The 13,094-nt window shown below is 47.4% G+C and overlaps 1 protein-coding gene across 18 annotated transcripts in view; it reads left to right on the forward strand.

Annotated features, from left to right (window-relative positions):
- Positions 1-13,094, forward strand: part of tle3a (TLE family member 3, transcriptional corepressor a) — an 81,405-nt gene that overhangs the window by 40,019 nt on the left and 28,292 nt on the right. For 5 of the 18 annotated variants that reach the window (XM_067971304.1, XM_067971308.1, XM_067971310.1 and 2 more), the window contains 3 exons: positions 3,236-3,265; positions 6,182-6,386; positions 9,815-9,831. In XM_067971304.1, the coding sequence (XP_067827405.1) occupies positions 3,236-3,265; positions 6,182-6,386; positions 9,815-9,831 (252 nt within the window). The remainder of the gene's footprint in view (positions 1-3,235; positions 3,266-6,181; positions 6,387-9,814; positions 9,832-13,094) is intronic. The other 13 variants (XM_067971309.1, XM_067971314.1, XM_067971315.1 and 10 more) reach the window with 5 other exon arrangements.

Consider the following 13,094-nt stretch of genomic DNA (forward strand, 5'->3'; position numbering starts at 1 on the left):
GCTAGCCGGAGAGGACACAGGTTTAAGATAATTGGCAAAAGAACCAGAGCGGGGAGATGAGAATTTTTTTTTTACGCAGCGAGTTATGACCGACCGGGAATTCACTGCCTGGCGGTGGAAGCTGACTCAATAATAACTTTGAAAAGGGAATTGGATAAATACTTGAAAAGAAATATTTGCAGGGCTATGGGGAAAGCAGGGGAGTGGGTCTAATTGGATAGCTCTTTCACAGAGCTGGCACAGGCACGATGGGCCGAATGGCGGCCGCCTGTGCTGTAAGATTCTAAAGTTTAATGGTAGGGGTGATGGTTTGGGCTCTTTTTTGCTTAAACCCTTGCCCTATTGGATTCCATTGCATCCAGACAGGCCAGGAGGCGGAACACAACTTAACATTGCGGTGAGACTTCCTGCCTTTGTGCCCCTTTCTCCTCCTCCTTCTCTCTCTTTCCCTGTCCGTCCCCCTCTATACCATCTCTTTACAAAAGCAGATTATGATCTCAGTAAGTCAGTGCAAAAATAAAAGTGTCACAGGTTCCTGCTCCTGAGCACTATCCAGTTGCTGCACCCCCCGCCCCTCCCCTCCCGCTCGAAACAAGGGCAGGATTGAGTCTCAACGGTGATGCTGTTTGTGGTCAAATAAACCGGCCAAGGCATGCAATCAACAACAACACAACTTCCCAAGTCAGATGCTGGCTTACGCACTGCAATTTAATAAGTCGATTGTTGCTGCCTTGCTTATAAATAAACAAGCACATGACTGTGCTCTTCACTAATGTGTTATCATCTGAGTCAAGTGAACCATTTTATTAGATTAGAAAATCTGTGTCACAGTTCAGCCGAGTAACAGGCTGGTTATTTAAACCATAATTGCCCAAAAGCTTCTCACCTGAGCCTTTCTGTTTATTTTTTTTGGTGCTGCCTCTTGCTGGGGCTCCTTGGCTTCTGACAGACCTCTTTATCACTCCCACCTAATTGGCCATGTTTTCACGTGCGAGTTTGCACAGTGACTGCCCGGAGGGGGGGAGGGAGGCAACTCTACCCTGGGGGGCATCACAGCCGAGCTTGATTGTCTACACGTACGCACTTCCAACGGGGGGGGGCGGGGTCAGTGATCAGAAACAGGAGCACCAGCCCGCTTTGTAGCTCCTTGACTTGAGATCGACTCTCTTTAACAGAGTCGAATTTCTCTTCGCAGGCTGCCGATGGGATTTAACCCCGGTTGAGTTTGGCCGGCTGACAATGTGCAGCCCTCTCCCTCTCTCTCTCTCTCTCCTGCCCTCTCCCTCCTTCTCTTTCCCACCAACCACCTCCCCCCAAGTGGTAGGGGGTGAGGAGGGGCAGGGGAAGAGGGGGAAAGGAGACGGTCGGATCAGGTGCTCGTTGATCCTGTGGTTTGATTTAGACTTTAGGGTTGGTACTTCCTAGGTTGCGGTTGTGGAGTTAGGACACCAAAAATTAACCAGAAAACGTGCATTTTTACTGTGAATCATGTAAAACTGATTTACAAGCGATTGCTCTATAATATAAATATATTCATTTTGCACAACGAGGTATTTTTAGATATTACTCGTGATTGTGATCCAATCTTTCGAAAGCTTTGGGTCTTTTCATGTTGCAAGGCCCCATCCTGTCTCTTCACCCCTCCTCCTTGTCGGTGTTGCAAATCTGGGTTAGTACTCTTACAAATTAGCCAATAGGTCAAGGGCGGGGGGAGATCTGGTGTGGTAGGAAAATATGGGACCAATAGGAAAGGGTATTAAGGGTTGCAGAACCAAGTCGGGTAGATGGTATTAAGATACAGATCAGCCATGATCAAATTGAATGGCAAAACAGGCTCGAGGGGCTAAATGGCCTGCTCCTGTTCCTAGATCTTTGCTCGAGACAGGGATCTTTTTGCCTTTCCTGCCAAATGTAATTACCATCCTGGAGATGGTGAGGTCAATTGTGGTCTGACTATTGCCTACCCAGGTGAGACCAGCCAACTGGCAACTGGGATGTCCCACACTGGAAGGTGTGTGCATCAGCTGAGGGCCTTGTTGGGCCATGATGGCTCCCTTGAGCTCACTCGCATTGGTTGACCAGGGACAATTCTGGATGGATGGTCACTCGGTCAAGGGACTGGAGGTCAGGGAGAGCATTGTTGTCTCGAACAAGTGCCCTGGTGTTGAGTCTGTATTTTACAAGTCATTCTGGTGCTGTTGACCCTTGGCATGTGTGTAGCCAACGGCCGCTATGAAAGTCTGCTGGTTTTCGTCCTTTATGGTTAGCAGAGGGCTGCGTTCTCCTGGTTCCAGGCCGACGCTCCCAGTGCAACACTGAGGGAGAGCTGCATTGTTGGAGGTGCCGTATTTCGGATGAGATGTTAACCTGTCCGCCCCCTCAGGTGGATGTAAAAGATCCCACAGCCACTATTTTGAAGAACAGCAGGGGAGTTCTCCCCTGTATCCTGGCCAATATTTATCCCTCAACCAGTGTCACTAAAAACAGATTATCTGGTCATTATCATATTATTGTTTGTGGGATCTTGCTGTACGCAAATTGGCTGCTGTGTTTCCCACATTACAACAGTGACTATACGTCTGAAGTACTTCGTTGGCTGTAAAGCACTCCGGGACGTCCTGAGGACTTGAAAGGCGCTATATAAATGCAAAAAGTGCGTCATCCTTTCTTTCTGCCGAAACGTAGCAGGTGCTGGGAGCTCCTTTTGGGGCTTCTTTGCCAGCTGAGTCTGCCCAAAACGCCATGTCGCAGGACGCTGACCATCGCATGCCCGACCTCGGCAGGGCGCTGACCGTCCAGCCGCACGTGGCCTGGAATGCTGAGGCTTTTTTTGTTGCGTGGTGGGAACGCAGGGCGAGCGGTGCCTGCAGGAGGCGATCTCCGAGAACCGGACTCTGAGTGAAAGGGTTGGGGAGAGGGAGACGGAGAGACGATGGGAATGGAATACTTTGGGGTGTCGATCGATCGACCAACGTTGTTACATTGAGTGAAGATGTTGACTCTCTCTTTTAGAGAAAAGATCAAATAGAATATTTAGAGCTTGATTTGTCTTGTTTAGGGGATGGGGTAAGAGATTGGGGTGTAAGTGTTTGGGTTAACTTGCTTTTAAGGGGATCATTGTGTGTGTGTGTGGGGGGTTTTATTAGCGGGGTGGGGGTGGTATTGGATGCAAACGGCGGGAGTGAAGTCTTAATAATTTAACATCTGAAATCTTTTTTCTTTTTCATTTTCCCAGCAGCATCACGCTATCTACCCACCTCTCATGGTTAGTCCCACCCTCCTAAAGTGTTTTCTGCCTTGTGTGTCGCAGGCATGCTACTTGTGTGACTTGCTGCTTCCGTGCGCCAAATGTGCATGTGCGGCGGACTGGCCGCTTCCTCCGAAGCCGCAGTATCTTTAACGCTACTTGGCGGTGTGGCTGAGCTTTTAAAGAGACAGTGTCCGTCCACCATCTACGCCTTCCCCACCATCCCACCTTCTGCCAGTATTTTAATTCAGGGTAGTCGCTCTCTCCAGATTCTTTCGGCCCTACTGGAAAGCACGGGAAGGTGGCTCACCGGGTTTCAGTCTGAGCCAAAGCGGGGAGGTGGGGGGGAAAGAAAAGAGCAGGAAGATCCCAGGTTTGATGCCCCTGATCTGTGCGGAGTTGGCTGTTGTCGCCCTGGGGCCCTGCACCTGACCGTTGCACTCAAGTTCTGGAAGGGCCAATCAACCTGGGTTACTAGCGACCCCCTTGCTGGAAGGGGGTGTGCGTGTTGCTTTGAGGAAGTGGGAAGTCGCAAACAACAGCAACTAAGGTGGGAAGTGAAGAAACAGCTCGGGTGCTGTGTTTTGTCGCCCAAACGACTTCTCTTTTCCCCCCCCACCCCCCGCCCCTGTTTGATGCTCGGTTTTCTTCCTGTAACATGCCACGCTTTTAGATCTCCGAATGTCCTGCCACTTCAGTCTGGATCTCTTTGCATCTCTGCTTTTGAGTCGGCTTGAAGGAGGTCGCTGAGGGTTCGGGCTAGCAACGTGTTTCCTTCCGAGAGATCGCTGCAGCGTTAGCAGAGAATGTTGGCCCAGCGCACTCTGCTGCCTGTCCAGTTAATAAAGGGCCTCCTCCTGGCCTGAACCCCAGGGTCAGCGCTCAACTTGGCGGAGAGCTCCTTCGATGGCCAGGCTTGGTATCGAGCCAGGAAATTCCCAGGCCCGATTCCTGGTCACTACAGACTGGCGTAGCTAATCTCGGCCGAGGTGGAGGGAGGGAGGGCGGCTTTTATTGGCCTCGTTATCTCCTCTGAGCTACAGAGGGCAGTGTAAAAAAAAAACCACACCAGCCTAGGTTCCCGCTCCTGGTCCATACCCAGCGCCCATTGGACGTATTCCTGGAGGTGTCTCGTCACCTGACCTCCAACTGCCCACGCTCCCGCCATTGGTCGCCCGACATGTCCATCCTCGCGATACCCCGCCTTCCCACGGCCAATCAGAGAGCGAATAGACGCTTCATTACCTGATTGGATGATTCTTGACTTTTTTTAGAACTAATAACCAAAAGTGTTCAAAGAAAATAAAAAGGACACTTTCTTTTAATGCCCCTCTGATTTCTCTCCTGGGTTTTTGCTTGCAGCAGTGTCCTGGAGATTAGTCTTTAATTCCTGGAGACCCCTAATAGACAGGTGTGCACGCACAGGCGTGACGCAGATGTTTCTGGATAGTGATCAGAAGCTCAAATCTAGCTCATCCCCCTCCCAAGTCAGTTGCAGCATCCAAACCAGTACTCTGGCTGAGCTCACGGTACTTTGGGTTAACGGCTGTGCCTTTACTGATGATCAGCTGCCTCGGACTTTACCGATCAGGACATTCCCCCGATAGCACATGCGAGCATTCGACAATGTCGGACGGGACAAAAGCCACTGGTCCATCTAGCCCGTCCCATATAGCTGTGATGCCCGGTGCCTCATGACGCAGACACCCCCCCACCCCGCCCGGGACCATATAATCTCCGAGTGTCCTCAGTGCTCACTGTTTGTAACTAACATTTATATTTGGATTGGGGGTGGGAAAGAGAAACAAACAGCAACAGACCAAAATACAAGTGAGCATCAAAACCTAGTCCTAAGTCTTTAACCATTTGATGTGCCTATTACCAAGAGCAGGACCAATGGAATACTCGAGGAAACCTGGATCTCGAGGCTGTTCCTGCCAAAAGAAACGTGCCCACAGGTTGCAAGTGGGAAAAGTCTAGAAAGGAAGGAGTCAAAATCACATAGCACGATACCTGCACAGCTTGCCCATAATCAAGTCGACAGATATTATAACTAAGATGACATGGGCGTTGGCTGGAGCTGTGTTGCGGTGGATGCCATGTTGATGTCTGCATTTTATGGATTTTTAAAGCTCAAGTGTGTGGCGTCTGTTCTGGATGATTTTTTGCGGAGACATTGTGTGTGTGTGTGTGTGTGTGTGTGTGTATTTTGTTTAAAATTTGAATGATGAATCTGTTGAGAGAGTACAGTGTTGGCATCTCTCCAGTGACCGTAGGACGCCAACGAATCGCACACGGCCTGTGCTATGACACCCTCTGGTCTGCGCTGAGTTAGTGGAGCTTGGTTGGGGTACCGGTTAGGATACTGCTCTTTTGGCACCTCTGCCCCTGGGGCCGGGCGGTGGAGGGGTTGGGCCAGGGTTCCTGCTCCTGATCACTATATACCTGTTGGACAATGCGCGTTGGACTCTGCTGTAACCACCACCACCCCCGTTACCATCTAATACCTGGCCAACACTCACTGTCTAGGCTCACTACTTTGAAGAATGGCCTCTTGAGGGCAGCTGAGACCCATGGGACTGTACCCCAGCATGGTTCAGCTCATTGAGGAGAGGGAAGACGACCAACTCTTAATGTTGTGTGTTTGTAAGGTATTTTTGTCGATCGATTTTTATCTCCGACCTGCTTAATTAACCTTTTTGTTGCCGGAATTTTCTCACTTCTCTTTAGCCGGGCACTACCTGGATGCCTTTTTTAAGTTTGTTTTTGCACTTAATGACCTACTTTAAAACGTTACTCATGAGGTTTTTCTCTGTTTCTCTGTGTCTGTGTGTGTCTCTCTCTCTCGCTTCTCCCTTCACTCTTGCTGCTCCGCTCCATCCGTGTCTCCTGTCCCAATTTCCTTCCAACACGTTGCCATTGGTTTCTCTGCAGCAGCAGCAGCTCCAGGCCCAGCACCTCTCCCACACCCACGCTCCTCCTGTCCAGATGCCACCCCACCCCTCAGGTCTGCAGCCACCAGGAATCCCCCCGGTCACCGGCAGCACCTCTGGACTTCTAGCACTTTCCAGCGTCCTGGGCAGCCAGGCCCACCTGTCGGTGAAGGATGAGAAGAACCACCACGAATTGGATCACAGAGGTGAGGAGGATCTTGGACCTTGGGAGATGATGATGTAGTCTTGATATATAAAGGGTGTATGTTCTTTTCAAGCCTTGCTAGAATTGGTCCTAATGGTGTTTTAGGCCTGTCTCTGACCCGTGCTCCCATCGAGTGAGGCTCCATGCTGGGCGCTCAGCCTCGGAAAATAACCCCCACAGTGTGTGTGTGATGGAGACTGGTTGCCGCCCTCAAAAGCCGCTCAGCTGTTTACATTTACCAATGTGTTGGAAAACGGAGAACTTTGGAATGCAAACCCTGGAGAAACAAAATATTCAATACTTTCTCATGAGAAAGAAGTTCGGACAACTATATATTTGATTTATTCTCAGGACGTGGGCATCGCCGGCATTTATTGCCCTATCCCCTAGTCGCCCCGAGAGGGTGCTGATACAGATGAGTAACGTGCAAGGGCAGTTAAGGCTCAACCACGTTAGTGTGGGACTAGAGTCACGTATAGACCCAGACCGGGTAAAGACGGCAGATTTCCTCCCCTAAAGAACGTTAGTGAACCAGTTGGGTTTTTCCGATAATCCGACAGCTTCATGGTCACTTTTACTGACACCAGCTTTTTATTTCCAGATATTTTATACTGAGTTCAAATTCTCATACTGCCAGGGTGGGTTATGAACTCGTATTCTCTGGATTACTAGTCTAGTAACACAACTGCTAAGCTACTGTAGCCAGGGGTGTATATTAATATTAATTACAGATGGCATGGTATAGTCATATTTTCATTTTTAGAAACTTGGCTTGGATTCTCACGATTGGTAAACGTGCTGTCCCATGCAGAACTGAGCCATACAAAGGTCGCAGCTTTGATCCCTGGTATGTGCTGGGTTGGCTCATCTCAACCAGTGTGGCTTCAGTATTTGAGGGCTAGAAGATAGCCTCCTGATGAAGGGACGTTTAATCTCTTTTGGACCAGCTTCTTGTCTTGTTCCCTGACGAACAAACTTCATCGCCACAAACCTGAACTGGGGTTTGATGTTTTTTTGGAGAGAGAGTTGATTGATTGATTACTGTGTGTGGGGGAACCTTATGATGATGTCTAAGCGTACAGAGCCCCATACGATCGTTTGAAGAGTAACTATACCCTGGGGTAGCGTGACGAAAATAGGGTTTGTTGTTGGGGAAAGAAGCCATTGATTGGAGGGTAGTGTTTGTGGGATACAATATATAAGATCCCTTTGACTATTTTGTTTAGTTACATGCAGGACATGCCTTGCATGACCTCACACCAACTGACCCAAAATTCAAATTAGAATGGGTTTTCATAGAATCATAATAGCACAGAAGGAGGCCGTTCGGCCCATCGTGCATTTGCCTGCTCTCTTTGAAAGCTATCCAATTAGTCCCACTCCCCTGCTCTTTCCCCGTAGCCCTGCAGCTTTTTTTCCTTTTCAAGTATTTATCCAATTCCCTTTTGAAAGTTATTATTGAATCTGCTTCCACCGCCCTTTCAGGCAGTGAATTCCAGATCAAAACAACTGGCTCCGTAATTAAATTTCTCTTCATCTCCGCTCTGGTTCTTCTGCCAACAAGTGTTTTAATGAAACTTTTTTTAAAAAGCTTCTTGTGCTTTTTAAAATACAGAATGAGAGATCGACTATTTAGGAGGCGCACGGTGTGTTTTGAATCTACAGTTGAATGACTTTTAAAAAAAAAAAAAAAATTTGTAAAACAAGTGGTGAACCTGCTCAGTCCCAAGTCTAGTCAGCCATTGAGAGCAATAGTAAAGTGTATCTTTTGGGGGATGGAGTGGATGAGGGTGAAGAAATGAAGACTGAGTTGGGGGGAAGATGGCGGGGGAGTGGGATTTGATATATCCTAGACACAAGGATTAGCCGGATGAACCTGGATGGTCGTCTTCAGCTCTGTGCGTTCCTAATGAGATTCTTATCTTGGCTTCAAAATTCAAGGGTGGTGACATTCACCTTAGCCATATGTGTGTGTGTCAGAAATAGCCACTCGGGCAAGGTACCAGAGAGGATGTTCACTGCCCACAGAACCATACATCCAGTGCGACTTTGCATCTCTGGGAGACGGGCAGTAGTGGATCGTCAGCTTATTACACATCCTGCATGAATTTCCTTTCCACTGAATTCAATAGCGGGGTATATAACGGGCGGCCGATCCGCAACTACCTGTTTTGCACCCCGACCGCAGTTGAATTTCTCCCCCAAGATGTCCCACACCAGACACTCAAGCACGTAATCCAGGCCGACACACCCAACGCAGTGCTGAGGGAGTGCTGCACTGTCGGAGGTGCCGTCTTTCACGTGAGACATTAAACCGAGGCCCCGTCTGCCCCCTCGGGTGGATGTAAAAGATCCCACGGCCACTATTTCGAAGAAGAGCAGGGGGGAGTTCTCCCTGGTGTCCTGGCCAATATTTATCCCTCAAACAACACAACTAAAAACAGATTACCTGGTCACTTATCTGATTGCTATATGTGGGTCCTTGCTGTGCACAAATTGGCTGCTGCATTTCCCTACATTATAACAGTGACTACATTTCAAAAAGGACTTCATTGGCTGTAAGTCCTGAGGTTGTGAAAGGCGCTATATAAATGCAAGTTCTTTCTTTAAACCTATTCTTGGAAATCTGAGGCACAAAATGCTTTGTTTCTTTGATGTAAAATGGAAGAGGAGAAATAGATCGGGATCTGAGAGTTAGTAACTGTACAATAAAGCATAAAAGTGAGGGCTTGCCACATCTGGCAATGTGAAGCTTTTAAGCTGACCGATGAACAACCTGATGTCAAAATGCAGGTACTGCTGGGTTTTTTTCTGAGATCCCTTGATTAAATATCCTGTATATTTTGGTTAAAATGGAGTTAACCCCCCATCGGGGCCAGGTTTGCCGATTGTCCTGGAGTCTCCAGGACTTGAAGATCAATCTCCAGGAGACTGCTGTGAGCAAAAAACCAGGAGAAAAGTCATCGGGGCATTTAAAAAAAAAAATTGTTTTGTTCATTTTCTTTGAATGTTTTCATTTATAAAAATGTGGGAGATGAGGAAAAAAAGGCTGTTTCACTGACGGTCAAGATTAATCCAATTGGGCAACGGAGAGTCTGTTCCCTTTCCAATTGGCCGTGGGAAGGTGGTGGCGCCTGGAGGATGGACCAATGGCGGGAGTGTGGGGGCGGTTAGAGGTGGGAGGTCATGTGATGAAATCTCCAGGAATACGTCCAACCAGAGTTGGCAACCTCTAATCAGGGCTCCCATTATATTAATTGGTTTAGATTGTGTGATGAACGTTTCACTCTGTGTTCTTGTGAATTCTGACTTTAACCCCTGCTCGTTTTCCCTCCTCGTTCCTTTTCTTCCACCACCGCCTGATTTGTTCTGACGGCAACCTGACTGCTGATGTCGCCACTCCTTTGCTGCTCAATTGTGTTTCACCAGAGAGAGAATCCAGTGTGGTAAGTACTGAATCCCACACACTCTCACCTTAGTTGTCACTCGCCCACTAATTTACAAAGTGTACTGGGTAATGTAGCCATCATTAAAGGCCAATAAAATCTGTGCTGTGAGTTTGTAGCTTGAATTGATGGCACTGTGGAGAGTGAGGCACCACCCACTCTTATCCATGTCTCTATTTTTAACTTTAGTGGACTTTGTAGAGTTTATCGAACTTTGTTATCTCAAACTCCAAGATCCAACAAAGTGTCTCTTGTTGACTGCTCTTCCTGTCAACGTTATGAGCTCCTCTTCAGACTAAGTTTTGGTAAAGGCCTTTGGAGAGGGAAGAGTTCTTGCTGCATTAAATTTGTAATATCAGTTTGTGTTTTTATCTCTCTTTCTCTTTCTCTCTTGTTCTCGTTCTCTCTCTCTTCTCCTTTCTCTCTCTCTTCTCCTTTTTCTCTCTCTTCTCCTTTTTCTCTCTCCTTTTTTCTCTCTCTCTTCTCCTTTTTTCTCTCTCTCTCTTCTCTTTTCTCTCTCTCTTCTTTTTTCTCTCTCTCTCTCCTGAAGAAGTTGACTGTTTGCTGGGTTATGGTTCCACAAATTCCAGTTACTCTGGTGCCTTGCTCAAGTGGCCATTATTCAAGTGCAAGCCTTAATGGTGTGTGCGCGCGTGTGTGTACGTTGGCAAGCTATTCGACTACAAGGGCAGTGCGACTGAAGTGGACCCTATCTTTGCTTATTGTGCTCTAGTGGAGGTTGTCGGATAGAAATCAAGAAAGGGAGTCCTGACTGGCATTCCCCCCCCCCACCCCACCATCCTTCAGGCAAGAGATGTTGGGTCTAATCATAGCCTCCCTTATTGATACCCTTTCTGAAATAAGGTAACTCGGCACAGACTGGTTTAGAACCCAGGACTGTCTGTATGGATCAGTGACTGGAGAGAATTTGTTTTTACATGATGAGGTTTGTCTCTGTTTAGGCTTTGGGTAACTACAGCTCAGCCTCCAGAAAGATTAAACTATTGACGCACATGTTTGGTCTGGGTTAATAGATTTTAAATGTTTCAAACGTTAAGTTAAAATTTGGATGTAATTGAAGACTTTTCGTGGATGTTCTGCTGACTGTTAATGAGTTTTGTAAGTGGAATTGAGTGAAATAATGATTTATGGTGGTATTGAGCTGGAAAGTGTTTAATACACTAGGTGTCTCTTGTTTTCACTTTTCTACACGTTATAAAAAAAAAAGAGGTTTTCCAGCTGCTGTAAGGTGGCCTGATTATACATCGACAGGAATCTTTCAGGGTCCTGACTGCTCCCTTACATAAATGACTTGCTCTCTTTAATAACCTGCTGTTTGGGATGCTTGGTCCTGTCACAGATATTTTTTTGGGGGAGGCCCCGAGCTTGAGTTTCTCCTTGTTGCTCAGGTCTGCTTGCCCCGCTATTTTGAGAGCAGGCCCCTTTACCCAAGTACATCGAGGACTGAGTGATCTCTGTGAGCGAAACTTTCTTTTTAAAAAAAAAAGTTAAATACTGCTGATGCTGGAAATCTGAACTTTAAAAACATGGGAAAAGTGCTGGCAGGAGTGGAGGAGGCAAGGTGAACGTATCGGGTCGATGACCTTTCCCCGGAGTCGGAGCTGAGGAGAGGTCATCGACCTGATACGTTGGCCCCACCTCCTTCTCTCCACGGACGCTGCCTGACCTGCTGAGCCTTTTGCAGATAATTGGACGACTTGTCCTGCCATAGTGACATTGCCTGGGGAGATGTTTGGTGCTGAAGTGGGAACTGTCTGTGTCTGTGGCGGGACTTATCGGGGAAAGTATCTCCTCGTCAACAGCAACTGCCTTCATTTTCTTGAAATGTATTTTCATGGCTGAAGAGATTTCCTTTTATATGAAAACATTTTTCCCTCTATTTTGGCAACTGATGCATGATCTAAACAAGGTTTTACTATGTATAAGATCTGTAGGGAACCCTTTGAGTGATAGAGAAAAAAAATCATGAACTGACATTTGACTCAGTTTTCTCTCTTTATTGCATATCTCTTTCTCTCTTTCTCTTTTTTCTCTCTCTTTCTCTTTTTTCTCTCTCTTTCTCTCTTTCTCTTTTTTCTCTCTCTTTCTCTTTTTTCTCTCTCTCTTTCTCTCTTTTTTCCTCTTTTCTTTCTCTCTCTCTCTCTCTCTCTTTCTCTTTTTTTTTCTCTCTCTCTGTGTCTGTCTGTGTGTGTGTGTCCCTCGCGCTCTGTCTCATTCCTCCCCCCTCCACCTCTCTGTGATCTCTCTGCAGGGAGGACAGCTTATTAAAATGAAACTACACAGGGAGATTAGCAATGCCTTAATTTCATTAGAGTTAACACCAACAGGCCTCCTTCACCCCACTGACTCTGCTTAGGATGAGATTTGCCCGTTCCTTGTCTGAGAATCGACGCAGGAATACAAATGGTGAATTGTGCTCGCCTGTTCATTTACTGGCTGTGTAAGCCGTTTATTAGATGGGCTTAAAGCATTCTGATGGTTTGTACTGCTGCTGCAAGTTTGTGTTTCATGTGAGTGAATCCTATGAATAAGTGCAGTCAAGTCTGAAGAACTAAAAATCCCCCTGTGATTAAGAAGCCATTTTATCCTTGATCAGATTCCTCTATTATCTGGAGTCAGCTGACACCGTACATTTGGCCTGAGTTATGGCCGTGACAGGCTGACATTTAACCCTTTTTTTTCCTATCATTCATTTTCTTGCCAATTTCCTCTTTTTTTTCCCCCCCTCCCCATCTCCTGAAATTGATTCCTTGCTGTGGTGTAAACTCTACGCCTGTAATTCTCCTCGTGGCAATACGGCCACACAACAACAAGTTGCATTTATATAGCGCCTTTAACATTGTAAAACGTCCCAAGGCGCTTCACAGGAGCGATTATCAAACAAAATTTGACACCAAGCCACATAAGGAGATATTAGGACAGGTGACCAAGAGGTAGGTTTTAAGGAGCATCTTAAAAGGAGGCGAGAGGGTCAGGGAGGGAATTCCAGAGCTTAGGGCCCAGGCAGCCGAAGGCACGGCCGCCAATGGTGGAGCGAAGGAAATCGAGGATGCGCAAGAGGCCAGAGTTGGAGAAACGCAGAGATCTCGGGGGTGGTGGGGGGAGGGTTGTCGGGCTGGAGGAGGTTACAGCGAAAGGGAGGGGGTGAGGCCATGGAATGATTTGAAAACTAGGATGAGCATTTTAAAATCGAGGTGTTCCTGGACCGGTAGCCCTTTGTAGGTCAGTGAGCGCAGGGGGTG

This window comes from Heptranchias perlo, chromosome 34, assembly GCF_035084215.1.
Source record: "Heptranchias perlo isolate sHepPer1 chromosome 34, sHepPer1.hap1, whole genome shotgun sequence".
Lineage (NCBI taxonomy): Eukaryota > Metazoa > Chordata > Chondrichthyes > Hexanchiformes > Hexanchidae > Heptranchias > Heptranchias perlo.